The sequence below is a fragment of the Hemicordylus capensis genome, chromosome 1 (genome assembly GCF_027244095.1).
Source record: "Hemicordylus capensis ecotype Gifberg chromosome 1, rHemCap1.1.pri, whole genome shotgun sequence".
Classification (NCBI taxonomy): domain Eukaryota; kingdom Metazoa; phylum Chordata; class Lepidosauria; order Squamata; family Cordylidae; genus Hemicordylus; species Hemicordylus capensis.
In genome coordinates, this window is record NC_069657.1 from 408,124,341 (window position 1) to 408,147,219 (window position 22,879).

General features: G+C 42.1%; 1 protein-coding gene across 12 annotated transcripts in view; it reads left to right on the top strand.

Moving 5' to 3' along the window:
* The window catches only part of CDC42BPA (CDC42 binding protein kinase alpha), a 281,126-nt gene that overhangs the window by 251,701 nt on the left and 6,546 nt on the right, over positions 1–22,879 (top strand). For 11 of the 12 annotated variants that reach the window (XR_008319037.1, XM_053307023.1, XM_053306949.1 and 8 more), the window contains 4 exons: positions 5,887–6,010; positions 7,300–7,417; positions 20,727–20,844; positions 22,325–22,482. Coding sequence is in view for 10 of the 12 variants with exons in the window: in XM_053307023.1 (XP_053162998.1) it covers positions 5,887–6,010; positions 7,300–7,417; positions 20,727–20,844; positions 22,325–22,482 (518 nt within the window). In the remaining 2 variants the exon portion in view is untranslated. Of the gene's footprint in view, positions 1–5,886; positions 6,011–7,299; positions 7,418–20,726; positions 20,845–22,109; positions 22,250–22,324; positions 22,483–22,879 lie in introns of those variants that run through there. The other variant, XR_008319045.1, reaches the window with a different exon arrangement.

Here is a 22,879-nt window from a genome sequence, read left to right on the forward strand (position 1 = left end):
CATGGATGAGTTCAGGTTTATTTTGGACCAACCTGGCATTACAGAGGAGCAGGGTAAGGCTGTGTGGGTTGTTGGCAGTGCTCCCTGAGGTCAAAGAGCTGGCAGGACAAAGAGCTGGCAGGACTGCCGGAAGGGGAGACAGCTATTCAATTTCTGACTACCCTTCCCCTGGAATGGCCTGCTGACCTGCCAATGTTACTTCTTCTATTCCCCACCACCACTGGGATAGCTGCCCCATAGTCAACAAAGGCACCCCCTGTCCCCCCAACTCCAGATGAACCCAAACACATTACAGCAACTTCAACCCAAGTCCAAAACAGCTTAAAACTGATTAAACAGAAGCTCTCTAGCCCTCACCCTCATTCACCCCCAAAGGGGTGACTCCCTTTGGTGTTGCCCCTTCAGTAGCGACCCCGCTGCCACAAGGAGCCTTCCTATAAAGCCCAAAACTGAGCAGGTGACTTGAGGGACAGCTGAATCAGTAGGGGCTGGTCCCAATCCTGCCCACACTTCCCACAGATGTTACCCTGTAACGGTATTTTACTCTCGTTACTTTCAAATCCCAAAGCGAGATGGGGGAATCCATAATGGACCTGCGGTGGCTCAACCTATATGTCGAGGCAAAAAAATTATGTATGATAACGTTGCAAGCGATCCTTCTGCTCCTACATGGGGAGGAATGGGTTTCGCTGTTGGACCTAAGGGATGCCTATTTCCACCTCGGCATTCAGGAAACTCACAGGAAGTTCCTCTGGTTCACAGTGGGACAAAAGGTTTATCAGTACAATGTTCTACCATTCGGACTGTCTACAACATCAAGAGTGTTTATGAAGTCTATGGCAGTGGTCACATACCTTTGAGCACAAGGCCTAACTCTTTTGCCATTCATGGATGACTGACTGATGACAGCAAAAACAAAAGAGCGTTTGCTCTCTCAGATCGACTGTGTGACCGATCTTTTGGAGGAGTTGGGCATCCAAATCAGTTGGAAGAAATTGCACTTAACTCCGGTCAGATGGCTTAAATACATAGGAGCTATGCTGGACATGGACCATCAATGGGCGTTCCTGCTGGAGGAACATTACGAATGCCTGGTTCAGCTGGTGCACACTTTCCGAGCAAGACCACTTCAGCGGGCAAGAACTATTCAAGTATTCCTGGGCCTTACGGCTTGATTCACTTCAACGGTTCAGTACGCCAGGTTGAGGATACGGAAATTGCAACTGTGATATCTGTCCATGTTCAGACCAAACGTGGACAGATAAAATATGTGTCTCAACATCCCGGAAGTGGTGCTTCAATCCTTAACTTGTTGGATATGGAGAGAGCATCTCTTGCAAGGGATGCTGTTCAAGGTGCCTATACCCATTCTGACAATCACTACGGATGCCTCCCTACTGGGATGGGGAGCACACAAGTCAGACCTCAAGGTGCAAGGCCTATGGACTGCACAACAACAGAGGCATCCCATAAATCTTCTAAAACTGTTTGCAGTCTGTCTGGCACTGAAGTCGTTCAGCAACTTCATCTCTTGCAAGAGATGCTCTCTCTGTGTCCAGGATTGGAGCACCCTTCCGGGATGCTGAGGCACATATTTTGGCTGTCCACGTTCAGTCTGAACATGGACAGATACCACAGTAGCAATTTCCCCATCCGCAGCCAGTCGTTCCAGAACCAGTTGATTGGAAAGTAATTCAAGTTCAATTGGACAATACGACTGCAGTGGCTTACATAAACAAGCAGGGTGGGACGGTGTCCCAGTCCCTGTGCCAATTGAGCCAGCAGATATGGAACTGGTGTATCATCCACCAGATCCACATGGTGGTGATACATATCAAGGGCAAGGATAACACTCTGGCGAACATGCTGAGCAGATCACAGATCTTGCTACAACAGCACTATCTGGACATGATATTTGCAATATGGGGCACTCCAGCTGTGGACCTCTTCGCAACACGGGAAATTTATGCAATTTGTGTGCAATTTATTGCTCAAGGGCAAGAGTGGGAAAACGCACAAAGGGTGATGTTTTCCAGTACCAATGGATGGAAAGTTTATTTTACTTATACCCACTGCTCAACAGGGTGGTGGCAAAGGTGCTGCAGGAGAGGACAAGATGCATTATGATAATGCTGTAGTGGTCAAAACAACCTTGGTTCTGCAGCTACTCAGACTGTCTGGACAAAATCACAGGCTCCTGCCGATACAGCCCAATCTGCTCAGTCAGGAGCAGGGCAAACTGTTCCACCCAAATTTAAACACACTAAACTTCATGGCTTGGAGGATAGGTTACTAAGCAAAATCCTCCTGAATGACAAGAAAACCTCTATTAAAGGGCCTATTTGGCTAAATGGAAAAGGTTTCGTGCCTTTCTAGGTCAAAACACTTTCAGCTTCTATGCACAAGGTGCTTCTTTATCTGACTAGTTTGAAACAATTGGGATTAGCAAATGTGTCTGTCAAGGTTCACCTGACTATGATATCATTGCATCATTCTGGTTGGGATGGGAAGATGGTATTCTCTCACCTGGCCTGTAAGGGGTTTATGGAAGGCATAAACAATTTGTATCCTCTAGTGCGGAGGCCTGTTGATGAATGGAGTCTATCATTAGTCCTTTCTACCTTGACAGAGAAGGCGTTTGAGCCCATGGCTATGACTTCATTGAAGCTGGTGATTTTAAAGACAGTTTTCCTCATAGTGATGACTACGGCTAAACTGGTCAGTAAGCTCAATGCACTATGTATTGATGAGCCTTACATTAAGTTTTACCAGGATAATGTGGTTATTCATCTTGAACCAGCTTTTCATGAAAGGCATCATGTCATACTGCATGGGATGAGACAATGGTAAACTCCTCCTGTATTCTACCAAAAAAACCCACAGGGCTCTGTGGACGCCAGGAGTCAACACCAACTCAACGACACACTTTACCTTTACTCAGGAAGACAAAGAGGCTTTCTCTGTGTTAAAAAAGGCAAGAATTTAGGTTTGCCACCTTCACGGCAATGCCTAGCCCACTGGCTGGTCGAAGTGATCTTTCTGGCCTATAAGTTGCAGAAGATAGATCCTCCTTCTGCTATGAAAGCCCATTCAACTAGGGCATATGCTACTTCAGCAGCCCATCTCTCGGGCATTAATTTTAGAGACATTTGCACAGCTGCCAGTTGGGCCTCTGATCAAACATTTGTGAAACACTATGTGCTGGATTTGTGGGCAGCTGCGGCAGCATCTTTTGGATGGGCGATACCTAAACGGGTACTTCAGTAGCTTGCTTCTCTCTCCACCAGCCAGAGGAAGCTTGTCAGTCACTCACTTTTGTGGCTGTCACTGGATCACTATCCAGATAAACAGGTTGCTTACCTGTAAGAGATGATCTGGTAATGATCCACTGACAGTCACAAAACCCGCCCATCTGTCCTCACTTCAGGATTCAAGCATTGGTAACATGGTATTGGATTTAGGATGGATGTACATTTATGTGCTGATCTAAAGACTGTCATAGTATGGCATTGCTGCCCTACAGAAACTGAGGTAAATGTTGCCCAACTGCCAAAAATAATGGGCGCAGAGCATGTGCATTTGGCGGGGGAGGGGTGCATCAAGGAGCTAAAGAATCTATTCCAAAGTTGATCTGCGCAGTGCAGAACCCGACTTTACAATTAGAAGAAGAGTGAAACACACTTTTGCGACTGTCAGTGGATCACTACTAGATCATCTGTTACTAGGGATGTACATCGATATTTTTAAATTCAATATGTGCCCTGAACAAATCACCCCTGATTTTTTTGTAGCCAAATCTACCCCCTCCAAATCACCCCAGATTCAATTTGTATTTGCTTTGATTCAATTTTGATTCAGACTGATTCAGACCACTTAACAAGGCCCTAGAGACACCATATTTGGGTGGTTTGTAGGTCCCCATGGGTGCCACCTACCACCCCAATTTCAAGGCACTGGGACACTTGGTTGATTTTTAATGATTTTTTTTTTTAAGTTTTTAGTGATTTTGAACATTTCCGCCATAGGAAACAATGGGGATTCGAAGTTGTCATATCCTAACCCTAAAATGGATCCCCAGCTTTCATCTAAATAAATAAATAAAAGCTACACTCTAGCCCTTGCAGAAGTGGAATTATGGAGCAAAATGTGCAGTCATTATTTTTCAAGTGTTCAGATTCTTTGGTGTACAATAACTTTTCCTGATAATGAACTTCGCCTCAATGAATCCCTATTAGGATTCATTGCACACCTTCATTTCTTCTGTTCATTTTGACTATCATTGGACAGTGCCAACTGTCATGTGCCAACTGTCATGTATCAACTACACCATCCCCCCACCCATACACACTGTGATACTCAGTTTATTTTTTAGATTCTTTGGTGTCTTCATTACACACCTTCATTTCTTCTGTTCATTTTGACCCCACTGCTTTGCAGGTGGAGGTGGCGAATTAGTGGCATCCCATCTTCCAACTACCCCACAGCCCACAAGCCACTGGGTACTCAGTTTTTATTTTAGGAATTTTTAAGGTGTTTAGACTCTTTGGTGTGTAATGAATCCTCATAGGGATTCATTATGAGGAAAGGTTATTAGACACCAAAGAGCCTAAACACTTGAAAAAATCCTAGAACATAAACTGAGTAGTACCCCACTGCCTTTCGGGTGGGAGTGGGGTGTAGTTGGCACATGGCAGTTGGCACTGTCGAAAAGACAGTCAAAATGAATAGAAGAAATGAAGGTTTGTAATGAATCCTCATAGGGATTCATAGAGGGAATGTTATTATACACCAAAGAATCCAAACACTTGAAAAATAGTGACCACACCGTTTGCTCCACTTCTACAAGGCCTAGAGGCTAGATTTTTTTTTTAAATGAAAGCTGGGAATCTGGGGCAATTAATAAGAGGGATCCGAATCTCAAATCGATTTGATTTGAATCAGGTGTGATTCGATTTCTACCTGAATCTAGCCAGTGGACCACAGGGGTGATTTATTTTGTCTCCAAATCACCCGAATCAGCTAGATTCAGGTACAAATCTATTTGTGCCCAAATCCGTTTGCACATCCATATCAGTTACAGGTAAGCACCCTGTTTTTCCTTTTCTGTCCCTTGTCATAATGTCTTGGATTCATCTACCTGTTTGCTCAGTTGCATGCTGTCCCAAAGTACCTTAAATCCCCAAGTAACCCATTTATTTTGCATCATTCTGTATATCCATGTTTGGTCCAATCATATGTATTTTTACTCAGAGGCACCACAGAACTACATACAGAGAGAGAGAGAGAGAGAGGCTCCACATATGTGTAAATATGTGAATTAAATCCCAGTTTGGTTTTTTACTTTGGAGGGAAGTTATTTAGAAAGTAGAGAAATAAGCAAAGTTTGTCATTTCTATTCCAAATCACACATCCCCAAAGCAACTTCTCCCCCACAGCATTCAAAACAGTATTAATGTGTATTTGAGGCCTACATGGAGAAAAGCCACTTACTGTGTTCATGTGGAGTGGAGAAACAGTGAGCAGAGAAAATGAGTACTCTCCCCTATTCAAAAGTACTCTCTATTCAAAATCTCCCAAAGCCATTTTCATTTTTAAAGAACAAAGCCAAAAACCCAACATTGGACTCTGTTACAGATGCTTGAACATAACATGTAATCGGCCCCTATGCATCAAGTAAGTATGCATAGGATTGCAGGCATTGTAATGTAGCTTTGTTTTTACAACTTCATATTTTATTCATTCGTTAGTTTAACATGATTTTCCAGAAACATGCTTTAGATAAGTCTTCAAATGGGAAGGAAAAGCACAACTTACTACATTTTTAAACAATTTATTAAATAACTTAATATAGAACTCTCTGGGATTTTTGTGTGTGTGTGTTCCTAGAGGGTGATGAGCTGGTAGTTCCTGAGACATCAGATAACAGCCGGAAGCAAATGGTCCGAAACATCAACAACAAGCGGCGTTACTCATTCAGAGTGCCGGAGGAAGAGAGGATGCAACAGAGGAGGTCGGTATTCAACCTGTACTTGTCTTCTGTACATGCCTGTAGGCCCTGAAGACCTGTTTGTCTGCTGTCAGCTTAGCTTTCCATTTGTTAGAAACAGTTAATTTCTGAGCCATGTGTTCAGACATTTGTCTCTTCTCCCTTACATTTATCTTTTATATGTAATTTGTATAAATACCAGTCTGAATATTTAAGTCCTTTTTCAATTAAATATTTGTGCAAAACAATTATTGTAATTCAGAATGCATGCTTCCATGTACTGTATATATGTACATTTGTGTGTGTGTGCATAAACTGTATATATAAAGATTGTTAATAAAAAGTTTTACAAAAGAGGATTACACTACCAGTTATGCATATGTATTACTTTCAGAGTCTAATTCTGATATTCTGCTGTTTGGGGCAATTACCATCCCATTCTCAGTAGTATTCACCAGTATTCTGATACTGTACTAATAATTACTTAATTGTCAAGCCTTGGTGTAACAAAAGACTCCCCTTGGAAAATGCTGATTCAGCATGTATGAAAATATTCAGGAAGGATTATAACGCTAAGGAAACATTTTTAATAAGCTCAGGTCTAACCTTTTGACATTTCTGGCCATATGTTCCTTCTGCCTATAAAGGTTTTCACATACTATTTTTTAAAAATGCTTGATCTCTAGTCAACCTTTTCACTGCTGATCTGAATAGATCTTCTGCTTTGCTTTCTATCAAGTTTTTAAAAGGCACCAAATATATGAATGTAGGCCAAGCTAAAGCACCCTGGTTTGATGCCTTATATTTTTCTAAGATGCTCAAATGACTCAAAAATTGACACTGTATCCTACAGTCGGCACCTTACTCTAAAAACCTTTTCAATCATTGTGACAGTGAAATGTGAAGAGTAGTGCAATATTCTTCTAATTCTTCTTCTTTTTTCTTCTGTCCTTCATCTCTGCCTCCATCTTTACAGCGCCAGGTCATCATTGAGCCTGCTTCTGCACCTTTTCTTGAATGTTGTCTCAACTCCCTATCGTAATGCACTCTGAGCCTCAGTAGCCATTTGGACCTTTTATGGGCATGGGCTGTTAAACCCTTAAAACAAACCTGTTCTTCCTGGCCCTTTCCCCTTTCATCAGGCTGAGAGCTGGCATAGAATCAACACCAGAAGTTAAAGTTATCCTCCTCTGAAACCTGGCCAGATAATTGGTTTAATGATTTCTAGTTAGAATAACATACACAAAGTATATTTCACTTTTAAAAAATATTCTCATGAAGAACATTCCTGACGAAAATATCTTCTTTTGCAGGGAGATGCTACGAGATCCAGAAATGAGAAATAAATTAATTTCTAACCCAACTAATTTTAACCACATAGCACACATGGGTCCTGGAGATGGTATACAGATCCTCAAAGACCTGCCTATGGTAAGCATGTGAGTGTGTGTCCACAAGTGGATATAACTGATATCTAAAAAGAACAAAAAATTCTGATTGGAGCCAAACAGTTATAAGTTTCCAGTCAACTGTATAGTGACCTATGCATGCATAAATTTATTTACTCTTCCTCCAAGGAGCCCAGAGTGGTGTACATGGTTATGTTTATCCTCACAACCCTGTGAGGTAGGGTAGGTTGAGAGATAAGTGACTGGCCCAGAGTCCACCCAGTAAGTTTCATGGCTGAATGGGAATTTGAACCTTGGTCTTCCCAGTCCTAGTCCAACACACTAACCACTACATCACATGGCTCTCATTTGAGAATGGCTTGTGTTTTTTAATGAGGAAATGCAAACTGTGTGAACATATGAAGCTACTTATATTGCATCAGACCATTGGTCCATCTAACTCAGTCATGTCTACTCTGACTGAAAGTGGCTTTCCAGGTCTTAGGCAAATGGTCCTTCCTATTACCTTCTACCTGGGATCACTTTAACTGGAGACAATATGGAATGAAACTGGGATGTTTTGCATGCAAAGCATGTGCATTATCACTTTGCTGTAGTCCCTCCCTAATCACTGGTGTTGCTTAAGTTTTCTTCCCATGTACGCTGTGCAATTAAATGTTAATGGTTACTTCATTTTTCTTACTTCATGGTTAATGTTAATGGTTACTTCAGTTAGATAAATGCATTGAACAATCAGTTCCACAGCCAAATTAATCAAGCTTGGTTCAGAGTCTCTCTATAGTCATAAAAGGAGTTCCTCCATACAATTATACCACAGTAGCTCAATATAGTTCTTGGAGTGCCATAACCATTGGAGGTCAGTCTCCAGTTACCGCCAACTCGTTTGGTGGCTACACAGAGACGGGCCTTCTCGGTTGCTGCCCCAAGATTGTGGAATGCGCTCCCTGCTGGGATGCGATCCTCACCATCTCTGGCAATTTTCAAAAAACACCTGAAAACCCTTCTTTTCACCCAAGCTTTCTCAGTTTCCTAAATTGTGGGGGTTTTAATTTCTGCTTTATTTTAAAATTCAGAACCCGATTTTGGGGGTTTTAATCACTGTAATTGTTTAATTGTTGTTTTAAAATGTTTTTAAATTGTTAATTTTTATATTGTTTTTTAATTTGTTTTAGCTTTTTACTGTTTTAGTGGTGTGTTTTAATTGTAAACTGCCCTGAGCCATTTTGGAAGGGCGATATACAAATCAAATGAATAAATAATAAATAAAAATTGGTGGAATGCAAAAGTTGGTTTAGTGTTCTGCAGTGGTCTAGCAAGTGTTGTACTATTTTTTTCCAACTCTTCTTGACCCAGCAAAATGGCTAACTGGGCTGAGTTCTTAATTCTGCTTACTTCTAGGGCACAAATGTCCCATCTGTACCTTATCAAAAGTCTGAACCATTTTCCCCACTAGTTTTTTGTCTCTCCTCCAAATCCTGCATAATATCTGTTTTGTGTGTACAAAATCTGTTTTCTTTTCTGGCATCTTCTAGTTTATTTGAACTACAATAGAGATGAGAAAGGAGAGGATCTAAACAGGGGCCAGGAAATAGTTTATTCTTTTTTCCTTCTGCTACAGCAATCTTCTAAATATGTAGCCGAAAGTGTATCCGTATACAAAGGATCATTCTTTCCAAAAGTCTCCTAGCTTGAGGGAATCATAAATACTAGACATGGAGACCTCATTCTCGTGGATGAGATGGAGGATGCAAGGGATTTGTCTGTGGTTCCCCCTGTGTGTTCCCCAGCTCCTGCAGAGTAGTTGGGACACACAGCATACTTAAAGTGCCTTTCTTGGGTCAAGTTTCTATTTTCTAAGAAGATTGGGGGGGAGGGGTTCTGATCTCAAAGACGACTCCAAATTCAAGAGCTGCTCTAGATCCAGCTCCCCACACAAGAAAAAATGCAAGGAGAGGAGGAAGCATAGATGGAGCAGTCACTTACGTGGCTGCTCCAGGCCTAAGAATGCCATAGGAAATGCCCTTGATTGTCCTCATCATTTAGATGGTCTTCTCTGTCTTCTTCTCCGCCTCTTGTTTGAGATCTGGTCACGAAAGAAGGGGTCCTCCTCGGTCACACTATAAAGAGTGGCAGGATCCAACCCAGGATTGCCCAAGTCTCCTCAGGCTTTTCCTTTTGAACTCAAGGGGCTGGACTCACCTGTAGACTATCTCATGTCAGGAAGAGGGGCAGAGCAATCTTCTTTGGGAATCATACCTCTCACCACCTCTTCTTCTGCCTTTTCCTCCAAGGAAAGTTCTAAAATGGCGGCGGGGGTGGGGGGAGAATAGCATTTAAACACCTTGCCTTTGCCCACTAGATGGGGCAAGGTACATATTGAATACATGTAATTGTTTTTAATTTCATCAAGGAGGCTTTAAATACATGTTGTATATTGATCAGGCATTTATTAGAAAGAAAACCAAATTAAAACTGCAGCCTTTAAATACAAAGGACTAGATTTTGTGAAAATTATTCACATTAGCATGGATTTACTTTGGTGAGCTGAGTTCACTGAACAAGTTTATACAACTTCTTTGTAAATTGCCATTGCTACATACTACTTCTTTTGTGACCCTGCATTTGAATCTGCTACTGTATATGTTTACATTCTTGTACATTGCTCACTGAAATCTACAAGCTATCATGCAGGTACTTAGCTTTGCAAGATCCCCCCCGCCCCGCCCCGCCAAAAAAATGTTTTACATGAGTAAGATTTAACAGTAACTTCAGAATGCAAAATCTTATATCAAGAATGAGAGGCTGCATTTGAGAGACATCGTTGTATGGCTTTCAACAGTGATTTAGGTGGCATCGCCAGGTGGGTCTCTGTCTGTAGGTAACCATCTAACCCACCTCCAGTTGTAATTCTGCACTTCTGTGTGTTTACTCATATGTGGTTAGCACTCTAGAGCAAGCTCAGGCATATTGACAACTTATAATAATTATTCTGCTCAGCTTAGCCTTCAAGTACTTCCATTTCTAAATGCCAGAGGGCAAAATTGGCTCCCTTTGGGGGGAACAGTTAACCCCCTGGTGCATAGCCTTTCATCAGCAATAACCGGGTTATGGTCCTAACAGCTTAAGTTGTTATCCTGCGGCCGCTGTGAAATATGAAGACCATCTAGTGCAGTCCTTTGCTCTGAGAGAAGATTTTCTGTCCTATCTTACCTTCTCAGGTAGGACATGTATTAAGCAGTAGTGATGATGAAACATAAACAACCCAGAAGGATGTTTGACGTAAAGCACTCTTTCATGTTTGCACTTGCCCTTTTGCACTCCAACCCAGAGGTGGCCAACCCAAGGCTCCCCAGCTGATTTTGGACTACAACTCTCATTATCCACAGCCACAATTGTTGCTGGGATCTGGGAGTTGTAGTCTAAAATAAGCTGGGGAGTCTTGGGTTGGCCACCCCTGGGGCTGGGGATGATGGGAGTTGTAATCCAAGCCCATCTAGAAACCCAGTCGTGCTCCAAACCTTTCTGTAACTAGGCTATATTTTGTTTGTTGCATTACACTGTAGGTTATGTGATTCTTAAGACAAGGCCAGTTAGTAATTAATCTGTGTTGCAAAGTCAATGGAAGCTGACTGAGGTGCCATGTTGGTTTGAAGGTCTCCAGAAGAGCTGTGAAAAGATTTGGCTTTGAAGCATCTAAGGTGAATCATCATCTGAATCTTCTGCACCTCTGATCCCAGGAGAGGCAACAGCTCACAGTACTTACTTCCATGTAGAGCGGTCCTCTGTTAAGCACTGGGGAATGCCCCTAAAGGAATTTGGAGCTGTGGGATGCCCCAGGGGTGTCTTGAAAGGTGCATGAACAACGCTCATGAAGAGCGCTGAGAAATGTAGTCCTTCGCTGGATGTTCCCCATAGAGCTCTATGCTGAAGGAAGTGGAAAGGACATTTCCTTGCACTCCTCACAAATGGTTGTCACACACACCTTTCAAGGAATCACTGGGCCTTCCCATGGCTCCAAATCCCTTTTAGGGCCTTCCCCGCTGCGAGCCGTCGTCACCCCCTGGGTGATGTGCAGATTATTCATCATCAACACATCAGTCGAATCCTTGCACAACCCTGTTCTCCAGCTTCATGTCATAATGTTTTCAAGCAGTTTGTTCAACCAGACAACAAACAGGTAAATTTCCTATACAGCTCCAATTTGAATTATACTGAGAAGATTAGAGAGAGTAGGATTTGAACAAAGGTAGCAAGAATGGAAAAGTATAAAGGATTAACTGTGGAATTGCATGTCTTGTTTCCTAATTCCCTAGGAAAGAGGACATGTAAAGTTGGAGGGAGGGAGGAGGCATATGCTAGGCTGCTATTTGGATGCCAGCGCTCATTCTCATCAAAATAGTAATGAATAGTGTGTTGTCAGAAGAAATATATTGGAGTATGTTATTCTTGATTATTAAGGTGGTAGGGGTTCTGTATGTATGAGATCCAATGTGTCTCACTGTGCTCTTAAGCAGTGTGTAGAGGATATGTCTGTTTACTTACAACACTCAGTTTTAGTGGGAACATGATCCATAATTTGTATTCCCAGGAACACAATTGCCATCCTTCATTATCTCTCTTTCTCTTCCTGTCTCTCTCTGTTGTCTCTGATAGCCCAGCTCCCCTTGTCCACCCCCTCATCATCACTCCCGTCTCATCTCTTCTCCAAGCAACTTCGAGCACATCTATCACATGACTGTTAATTCTGCTGAAAATTTCCTCTCCCATGATTCCGTAAACACTGCATACCCCCCACATCTACGTTCTGTCCCTTGTACACCAGCCTTTATGAATCTAAGGGTATGGACTGCTCAGCCAGGTGTTCCTGCTACTAATACTGTGTGGTGTTCCTTTTTGCCTGGCTAATAACCAGAAAGCGTTGAGCTTTGCAGTTAGTTTTATTTGCTTCTAAATACTCTTGCTCTACACCTGTTTCATTATCTGACTATTTGTGAAGGAGTGTAGACACAGAGGGAGGACTGAGCCGAGTCAGAGAAGGTCACCACAATTATAAAGGTGTCCAGCTTTTGACCCCAAATGCCAGAGACTCAAAACAAGTCCAACACACAGAGAGACAATGGTTGTCCCCAGACAGTGGTTGCACATGCATGTTTCCCTCATGCTGCCAGGGAATGTCCCAATTTGATGCACCCACCAACTGAAGAGAAGCTGGCACAATGTCCCAAGATCCGTTGGGACATGGAACCTGCCTCTCCATGTTCCCCTCAACCACTGAGTTCAATAAACCTGTTGGTTGAAGAGATCTCAACAAGTTTCAGCCAACCCAAGGAGGCACCAGAGAACTACAGAGAGGCTGTTGCTGCACCCTGAGAGGTCTAAAGATATAGCAGCAGCCTCTCCAGGTTCTTGGGACCCACCAAGTGAGAGAACTCTGAAGAGGTCCAGTACCACATCCTAAGAGCCATAGGTACATGTTGCTGTCCTCCATAAGGTCCTGTCACCCACAGGGCAAGGAATTCATAGGAAGCAGGAAAGGGAAGGACAAAAAGCAAAACATCTCCCCCCTCTCTTTGTCCTGCCTACATGCCCCAATCTGTCAATGAACATTTTCACAGTTAACCACGTATGCCCTTTTTTTTTTGCTAGCATTATATGTTTACACCATTAATATTTAAGCACTACACTGTCACTGCTCCAGGTCTCAGGAATATTTAAAGCCAGAATTTTTCTGTGCAACAAGGAGATCTGATTCTCCCTGTCCCTCCCCCTCCACTCTGCTTATAGTATCATAAGACTATATTCTTTATGTTTACTTCGCAATAGAGTTCTGTACTTATTTTTATGGCACCATCAGTAGGGATGTACACGGAACAGGCTTCCTTTGAGCTGATGGTTGGGGAGGGTCGTTTTAAGGATAGGGGAGGGTGCACTTACCCGCCCGCGCGCCTCCTCACCCGCCCCCCGCACACTGCCCTGTAATGTAAACCCTAACCCCGCGCACTGCCCCCCCCCCATTGTGGGCACATGTCACACACACACACGATGTGTGTGTGCGCGCATGTCACTTCCAGTCAAAGAAACAATGGAGTGGCAAGGAGCTCTGCTGTGGCCCCACTGGACTACTTGTACTCGGAGCGCTGGAAGGGGAAGCATGGCGGGGGGGGAGGGTTGTAAGTGCACCCTTCCCTGTCCTTAAAGTCTCCCCCCACCCACGTTCAAACACAGAGGTTCTGAACCTGTTCAGAATGCTACGAATAGAACGCCGAACAGGTTCGTGCACATCCCTAACCATCAGTGTATATGGTGATTTATAGAATAAAGTAAAGTTGTGCCGTTGAGTCGGTGTCGACTCCTGGCACCCACAGAGCCCCGTGGTTGTCTTTGGTAGAACACAGAAGGGGTTTACCATTGTCATCTCCCACGCAGTATGAGATGCTGCCTTTCAGCACCTTCCTATATCGCTGCTGCCCGATATAGGTGTTTCCCATAGTCTTGGAAACATACCAGCGGAGATTTGAACCAGCAACCACTTGCTCCCTAGACAAGTTACAATAGCATAAGGTAAAAAAGACAGGGCTTATAATATAAATTCCAGTTTTAGGGAGACAACAGAGAATGTACAGCCTTAAAGGAAAAGAGAGAAGTGGCATTTCTTGCACTTCTTTCATGACTTCGTTATGGAGGGAGTTCCCAACTTGTATTAAGGCCTCACAATCCTAGTCTAAAGGGAGCTCTCTGTTGCAAGTCTCCAATTCCAAATAGATAAAGCCACTTCATAACTGAACTTCCAGCTTTGCTACCACTTCTGTACTAGGATGTGCAAAGTGATTTGGGTACAAATCGATTTGTACCCTAATCTAGCTGATACGGGTGATTTGGGGACAAAACAAATCACCCCTGTGGTCCATTGGCTAGATTAGAGTACAAATTGAATCATGCCTGAATCATGCCTGAATCGATTCGAGATTCGGACCCCTCCTATTAATCCCCCCAGATTCCCAGCTTTTTTTTTTTTTAAGCTAAGCTCTAGCCCTTGTAGAAGTGGAGTTATGGAACAAAATGCCTGGTCTGGTCTGTCTTTTCGACAGTGCCAACTGTCAACTGCTGTGTGCCAACTACACCCCACTCCCACCCAAAAGGCAGTGGGGTACTACTCAGTTTATGTTCTAGGATTTTTTTTCAAATGTTTAGGCTCTTTGGTGTCTAATAACCTTTCCTCATAATGAATCCCTATGAGGATTAATTACACACCAACGAGTCTAAACACCTCAGAAATTCCTAAAATATAAACTGAGTATGCAGTGGCTTGTGGGTTGCGGGGTAGTTGGAAGATGCGATGCCACTAATTCGCCACCCCCACCTGCAAAGCAGTGGGGTCAAAATGAACAGAAGAAATGAAGGTGTGTAATGAAGACACCAAAGGATCTAAACACTTCAAAAATACCTAAAGAAATAAACTGAGTACACCAGTGTGTGGGGGGGGGGGCTGTAGTGATACATGGCAGTTGACAGTTGGCACTGTCCAATGATAGTCAAAATGAACAGAAGAAACGAAGGTGTATAATGAATCCTCATAGGGATTCATTATGAGGAAACGTTATTAGACACCAAAGAATCTAAACTTGTCAATATTCCTAAAAAAATAAACTGAGTAACCCAGTTTGTATGGGGGTAGTGTAGTTGGCACATGGCAGTTGACAGTTGGCACTGTCCAATGACAGTCAAAATGAACAGAAGAAATGAAGGTGTGCAATAAATTCTCATAGGGATTCATTATGAGGAAAAGTTATTAGACACCAAAGAATCTAAACATGTCAATATTCCTAAAAATTAAAATGAGTACCCCACTGCCTTCCAGGTGGGGGGAGTGTAGTTGGCACATGGCAGCTGACAGTTGGCACTGTCCAGTGACCGTCAAAATGAATAGAAGAAATGAAGGTGTGCAATGAATCCTCATAGAGATTCATTATGAGGAAAAGTTATTATACACTAAAAAATCCAAACTCTTAAAAAATAATGACTGCACATTTTGCTCTAGAACCCCACTTCTACAAGGGCTAGAGCTTGGCTTTTTTTAAAAAAAGAAAAAAAGAAAGCTGGAGATCCATTTTAGGCTTAGGATATGGCAACATCGAATCCCCATTGTTTCCTATGGCAGAAATGTTCAAAATCAGTGAAAACTTTAAAAAAATCATTAAAAATCAACCAGGTGCCCCACTGCCTTGAAAGTTGGTTGGTAGGTGGCACCCATGGGGACCTACCCATCTCCCAAATTTGGTGCCCCAGGACCTTGTTAAGTGGTCCAAATTGGTCAGAATCCGAATCAAATCAAAGCAAATACAAATTGAATTGGGGTGATTTGGATGGGGTAGATTTGGCTACAAAACAAATCAGGGGTGATTTGTTTGAGGCACAAATCGAATTTTTAAAAAATCCATTTGTGAACTTCCCTATTCTGTACTTCCACAATACCTCATCTTAAGTCCTCCTGTCAATGCACTGAACTCATATGAGTTCTGCTGTAAATTCTCGAAGGACTGGGCAGTTTGTTTCCCCTGCAGGTAGAAGAACCAAACTGTATTTTGCAAGGAAATTTCTGAATATTTTTTATCTTCTAAACAAGTTCCTCCTCCTGTAAAATGTTCAGTTGATGGTTCCACTCAACTGCAATCGAATCTTAGCATTCTCCATTGCTCAAAAGAGAAACATCTCTTCTATCCATTGGAATTTATTTGGCTTAAATGTGGATTTATTTGTTTACTTTTTTGGCAACCAAGGGTGTTTGATTCTTTGGCCTGTAAGAAGTATTGCTATCATTTATGTGTGTTATGGATGCAAAGGTTATGCTTTGCTGCCATTTCATAACTGCTGTTTTGAGCTGCCCTGGATTCCCTTTTCATGCATGGTGTGCACATTTCTCAGCTTCCTTTCTGTTATCAGCTGCCACCTTCACTGGCATTGATTGATTTAAGTTTCTAGAAAAGGGAGCAATGAGACATGGGTTTTGAGGTGGAAACCCATGAAATGTAGATGATCTCTGCCTTTAGTAAGAGGAAATGAATGTATCATTCTTGGATACTCCAATAACATTAGCTGCCTCCACTGTATTGATTCTAGTTATGCACTTTACTTATTAGATTTGCCACACAGAATTCCGTGAGAGCCACTGAGAACCAAGTCAACTTCCATCCCATCTGCATAGTCCTACTTTTACATCTATATCAAAGGTTCTCAGACTTGGGTTCCCAGATGTTGTTGGACTACAGTTCCTATCATCCTTGTGGCTAGCTGTGATGGGAGTTGTAGTCCATCATCATCTGGGGACCCAAGTTTGAGAATGATCTATATATTCCTGCCCTGGGCTCTATTTCTTGGGATAATTCCCAGTGTATATTTTCCAAAGAAGCATTAGTTGACTGTTGAATAAACTGTCACACTCTTCTTTCCTGACAAAACCCCCCCAAAAACCTCTTAGTATTTTCACCCAACATCTGAAAAAGAACAGATGAGGGAACTTTGCTAGTAGATAGCTACAGATGCATCATGGTGCTATTATAGTTTTAGTCTGGAGTTTCATGTGTTCTGATCAGCGTCTATTTTCATTCCATTATTACTTGTTTTGTGTAGCTTTGCTTCTGTGAGTGCATGTTGTTGCAGCCTATATCAGCTTAGCTTTTGCTTGCCAAACCATGCAAAAGAAAAGACTATGGAGTCTTGAAAGCACCATAGTGCTTAATAGAACACTGTAAATATATTGTATTTGTTCACTACCAGGCCTCCCAAAATGGTATAAGGTAATCAGAAGTGTCATCATAACAGAAAAGCTGAGCATTTCACTACTGGGCCCCAGTTGTTGATCTTGTCTCTTATGGGAAAGTGGGGAACCGACATTTCTCACTTCAACTGGAAAGCATGAACATACAGAGGTGGAAGACATGTTGCTTTACTGAGAGAGGCAGGAACCGTGTATTTTAGCCATCCCTTAAAAATGCCTTTTACCCTCTTTTTGTAGAGAATAAATAAAATCAAAATGACAGTGGTTAACTCTGAAAAATGGACCAGGTCTCATGGTTAAGACATTTCTCAAACCAGTAAAGGCTGAATGCATGAAATAGTGGAAGGATCTACAGTTATAATTTGTGTTCAGAGTCATTCTGCTAGGTCTTCGAAAAGGGAGTCTTGGGAATGATCTCTACTTACGTTCTTTTCTTGCTCAGTGTGTTTCAGAAATAGTAGTTAACGAATTTGATACAGTGCTCAAATTATGATGAAAAAGATTGGGAAGGCCCTTAATAAAATTCACAGGCCCTGCCTCCTGCCTGACCTACTCCCTCCCCCTGAGCTTATAAACCATACGTCTCAGCTCTGTTTCTACAGGGGATTGTACAAATTATCCATTTAGAATATGTTCCATTATGGGGAAAAATAGGGCGGTATTTCATGAAAGGAAATAAATGCAATTTTACAGCATGAGGTAGAGTTCTCATTTTAAGCAAATCCATATTTTTCAGCACAGACATCTCCCAAAAAGGGGTAACAACATAGATGTAGTGTAAGTAGCATAGAATGGCAGTGATCCACATTCATTTCACAAATCAAACTCTCTATGACCAGTAAAATCTCTGTATCAGCCTGCCTCAACCCTGTGACAAAAGCCATATTCACACATTATGGTGCACAAGCGTACATATGTCTGTGTGTGTGTGTGTGTGTGTGTGTGTGTGTGTGTGTGTGTGTGTGTGTGTGTGTATTTGTCTGGATGACTTTACGTGCATTCATTTTAAAAGTGAACCTAGATATAGGCCCCTCAAATGCATGGTACAAATAGGAAGTGTACTGCTGAACCAGTGTTCGACATAATGAGTGACACTGTACCTGTGTACACTGTATACTCTGACAAGTGTTGAACATAACATGTGATTAGGCCTATAATAACATTCACAGGTAGGGATGTGCGACCCGGCTCAATTCAAACTGATTCAAATCGAACTGGCCCGGTTCTGCTGGTCCGAGTTCAAACCAGCAGTTAGTAAGGCTTTTCCACTCTGCTGCAAAGTTCTCTCAGCCAGTATAGATAAGTTGTGAGAGAAGTAGGACCTTTGGGTTGTGGCAGGAGACTCTGATCGACAGGAGGGATTCTCTGATCAAACCAAGTGCATGAAGAGAGAGGGGCGGGAGGCCAGCCAGCAAGCTAACATAACATAAAACTGTCCTGTGGACTGACATACTAGGTAGTGAGAAAATCAAGCAGTGCAGAGCTAGAGACCAAACTGCCCTCCTCAGACAGGCCCATAGCCACAGAGAGAAATTAAGAGAGATCCAGGCAGTCTATGTAGGGCGCTCTTGAACTGAGGTGTGTGGGGGAAATATATCGCCCCAAACCTAAGGGGATCATTGCAAAGTTAGGAGTCGGTACTCTATAGGCCCCTCCCCCCTATAAGTTGAGCACTGAGCTGGTATGTGGCAAAAGAAGAGGGAAGAGAGGTGTAAACTTAACAAGGCAAATATAAAATTAAGATACTCCTACTTGGGAAGATTAGAATAGGTTTTCCAGTTGGAGCTTTCAAGTTATTACAAATAGCTTCCAACAATGTAGTAATTCCCAAAAATACATTTTAAAAAAAATTTTTTTAAACAAATTACACCAGACTGGGTAATATACAGCCATGGGACAGGGAATCATCCTGAGACAAGGAACCATCATCTTATTTATTTATTTATTTATTTATTTATTTATTTATTTATTACCACTTAGAGCACTTTCGTTGAAAAGCAGTATATAAATATTTGTTGTCGTAGTAATATGTACTGCCTAATGGAAAACAGTCCCAGTTTATTAGAGTATCTCTGACCATGGTTTGTGTATGATATACTTTGTATTTTATTTGTTTGTTTGTCAAATTTATAAACTGCCCCAAACTTTCATGTCTGGGCAGTTAACAATAACATAAAACAAGTTAAAACACACACAAAACTTAAAAATTTAAAAAGCTTGAGTGAAGAGGTGGGTTTTCAAGTGCTTTTTAGAAATTGTCAAAGATAGGGGTATGCATGGAACCAGATGGCCTGGTTCAATTCAAGTGCAGACTGGACTCAAACCCAATTGCGCCCGTTCGGTCCAGCACCCCCTCGAACAACCACCACCACCCCGGTTCGGTCCGAGGGGCTTCACAAATGTTTTCAGGTGTTTATATATATATATATATATATATATATATATATATATATATATATATATATATAAAAATTCTTTTACCTAACTCCCTTCGGGGGAGTTTTTGGAGGTGGCAGGGGGGTTCACAGAGGTTCCCCCCCCCGCCCGTTTTCTTTATGCCCCCCTGCAGCCAGTTCAGCTGGCTATTCGGCTAGTTTTCGGCCTTTCCTGCTTGGTGTGGCAGCCATTTTGGATGCCATGCAGGCGCGCAGCCTCCAAAATGGCTGCCGCACCGAGCAGGGAAGGCCGAACTGGCCAGAGGGGGCATAAAGAAAGCTAGCGGGGAGAGGGGAACCTCCGCGGACACCACCACCCTGCTGCCTCCAGCAACTCCCCCAAAGGGAATAAGGTTAAAAACATAGTTTTTTTAAAAAAATCTTTTTTTAAATCTGAAAACATTCGCGAACCCTCCAAACAGTCAGATGGTTCAGACCGCCCATACAGGTTCGACATCGAACTTATCGGATGTCGGACCTCTTCTCACATCCCCAGTCAAAGATGGGGAGAGATCTTATTTCAGTTGGGAGCGCATTCCACAGTTTTGGAGCAGCAACCAAGAAGGTCCATCCCCGTGTGGCCACCAGCTGAGCTCGTGGCAACTGGAAACGGACCTCTCCAGAAGACCTCAGTGGGCGGTGGGGCTCATAATGAAGATTACATTCTCTTAAGTACTCAGGGCCTAAGCCTTTTAGGGCTTTATAGGTATAACCAGAACTTGGTATTTTGCCCGGAAACCTATTGGCAGCCATATTTAGAGCTGTGCAAATGTTTCAGATTCCTAGGGGGCAGTATCAAATTTTGGCATCAGAATTCTATTTGACTGATATAATTCAAAAAAATACTAAATTTCTCTAGAGATTTTCCCCCTGTTGTCTGCACATGCCCACAGGTTATTCAGCATTTTGCAGTCACTATTGACCATATCATGTGGTTCCATGCATTCTGCTTGTTTATAAAATTTGCATACTTGAATACTTACGTTTACTTAATTTGCATACTTGCCCATTTCCTATCTAGATAACCTGGAAGTCAAAGCATAGTTTTCATATTTATTTGGGTTTTAATTTGATACCTCTGCTAATTCTGCTTTGTGTGTGTATATCTCTGTCTATTGCAGAACCTTCGACCTCAGGAAAGTCGGACCATGTTTAGCGGTTCTGTCAGTATCCCATCAATCACGAAATCCCGCACTGAACCAGGACGATCCATGAGTGCTAGCAGTGGCTTGGCAGCCAGTAAGTTAGTTATTGCAACTTTGGCTTGTCTCAGACAGATTTCATCTGCACTGAAAGGGGGCAGTATTTGCATTTGCAGATTTAGTTGTCATTCTTAATACACATTTTACATTCTCTAAGAATGAGATTGAAGTGGTAAAAAGCACATAAGACCCAAGAGCAAAGTGATCCATCAATTTATTCAGCATAGACAATGTATGCCCTCTGGTGGGAATGCAGGTACTCAGTAGCCTTTCAGGGCTATTGAGTAGCCCTCTTGGACAATTTGTTTCTTAAAAAGGAATTCAGGCTGCAGTCTACTGAAATCACGTCTGTCTATGCAAGTGACTGTCTGCAGACAGTGTGACTTCCCTTGGCACTGCAGCTTTGCAGTGCACACAACTTTTGAACCTCCTCAGTACTGGACAGGTGTTGGCTGCTTGTGTTGGCAAAGAATCCCACGCTAATACCGAGCAGTATTAGTGTGACAAAAAGGGATTTATAGTTGTTACTCCTGTCTTTCATTCATAGTCCTCAAGGCAGTTGACAGCAATGATGTAAAACAATATCATAATAAAATACAATACTCAATATTAAAACTCAGAACATAGCCATGAAATTCTTAGAAGAACCAATTGCAGCAATTAATGAAAACCCATTAAATGCCTGAGAAATTAAAATAGCGTTTTAATCATTTATTTTTGGAAACAGATATACAATTAAAATAACAAAAAAGAAAAGATCCATTATAAATAAGTTCACAAATTATCAAATTTACACATGCTATAAAAAATAAGATAATTCTAGGCAACACAGATATATATACAACTTTATGTAATTTTTTCAAGAATTTTTTTTAAAGACTGTTAAACAAAGTTGCAAGTCTCAGATTATTTTGGTATGTTAACCAACATACCAAATTATACCATTATTTTGGTATGTTAACCCCTGCTAACTTGGCAAAGAGGCACCTTTTAACATGGTGATTCTCTATTTAGCAGGGGGAGAGTAACTGGCCCTATCCACCCCCAGCACAGTACCTCCAGTGACTGTTGCTGGTGTCTATCTGATGTTTCTTTTTAGATTGTGAGCCCTTTGGGGAGAGGGATCCATCTTATTTATTTATTATTTCTCTGTGTAAACCACCCTGAACCATTTTTGGAAGGGCGGTATAGAAATTCAATTATTAATAATAATGTTCAGTGTGATGCGCTTGAAGAAATAGAGCCAAAATACTATTAAAGGACTAGTGCCAGATATTAAATGCATGTAATTTATGTCCTCAGTGAACTGGATGCTATGCAAACAGCCTTACCTTGGACTTGCAGTCTGAGTAAAACAAGGAGAGGAGTGGAGAAGGAAAGGCTAGAGAGGATGAGGTTGGGGGAAAGAAATTGATAGCACACAAAGCAGCATGTTGGTCAAGGTAAAATAAGTAGAAGATTACAGTTCTAAATCCTTAATATGTGTTATGTGGCTAAATTCCTGGGTGCATTTCTAGGATCATCTGCACAAAATGGCAGTGCTTTGCGGAGAGAATTCTCAGGAGGTAGCTATGGAGTAAAGCGGCAGCCAATGGCATCCCCTTCAGATGGCTCTTTGTCCTCTGGTGGTTTGGACCAAGGCAGTGATGCGCCAGCGAGGGACTATGAGCGAGAGGTGGGTATGACAGAGGAAAAGAGAGAAGGCTGCATGAAGCCCAAGTCCTGGACTCAGCAGGAATAAATCTCAGGGAGACAGACAACCAGAAGGGCTTCACCAGTCAGTGACTATCCACAGGTGTCACTGAAGACAAAGCGTTTATCTTAAAATATGAGGGGAAAATTCCTAAATAATGAAATACGTTGGATTTAGTGTCACTTGTGGATTTTTCCTTCTTTTGCTTGATATAAATGTGAGGGGCGAAGCAAGGAAATGCTTGACTAACAAGCAGAAAGTTGCTGGTTCAAATCCCTGCTGGTACTCTATCGGGCAGCAGCAATATAGGAAGATGCTGAAAGGTATCATCTCATACTATGTGGGAGGAGGCAATGGTAAACCCCTCCTGTGTTCTAAA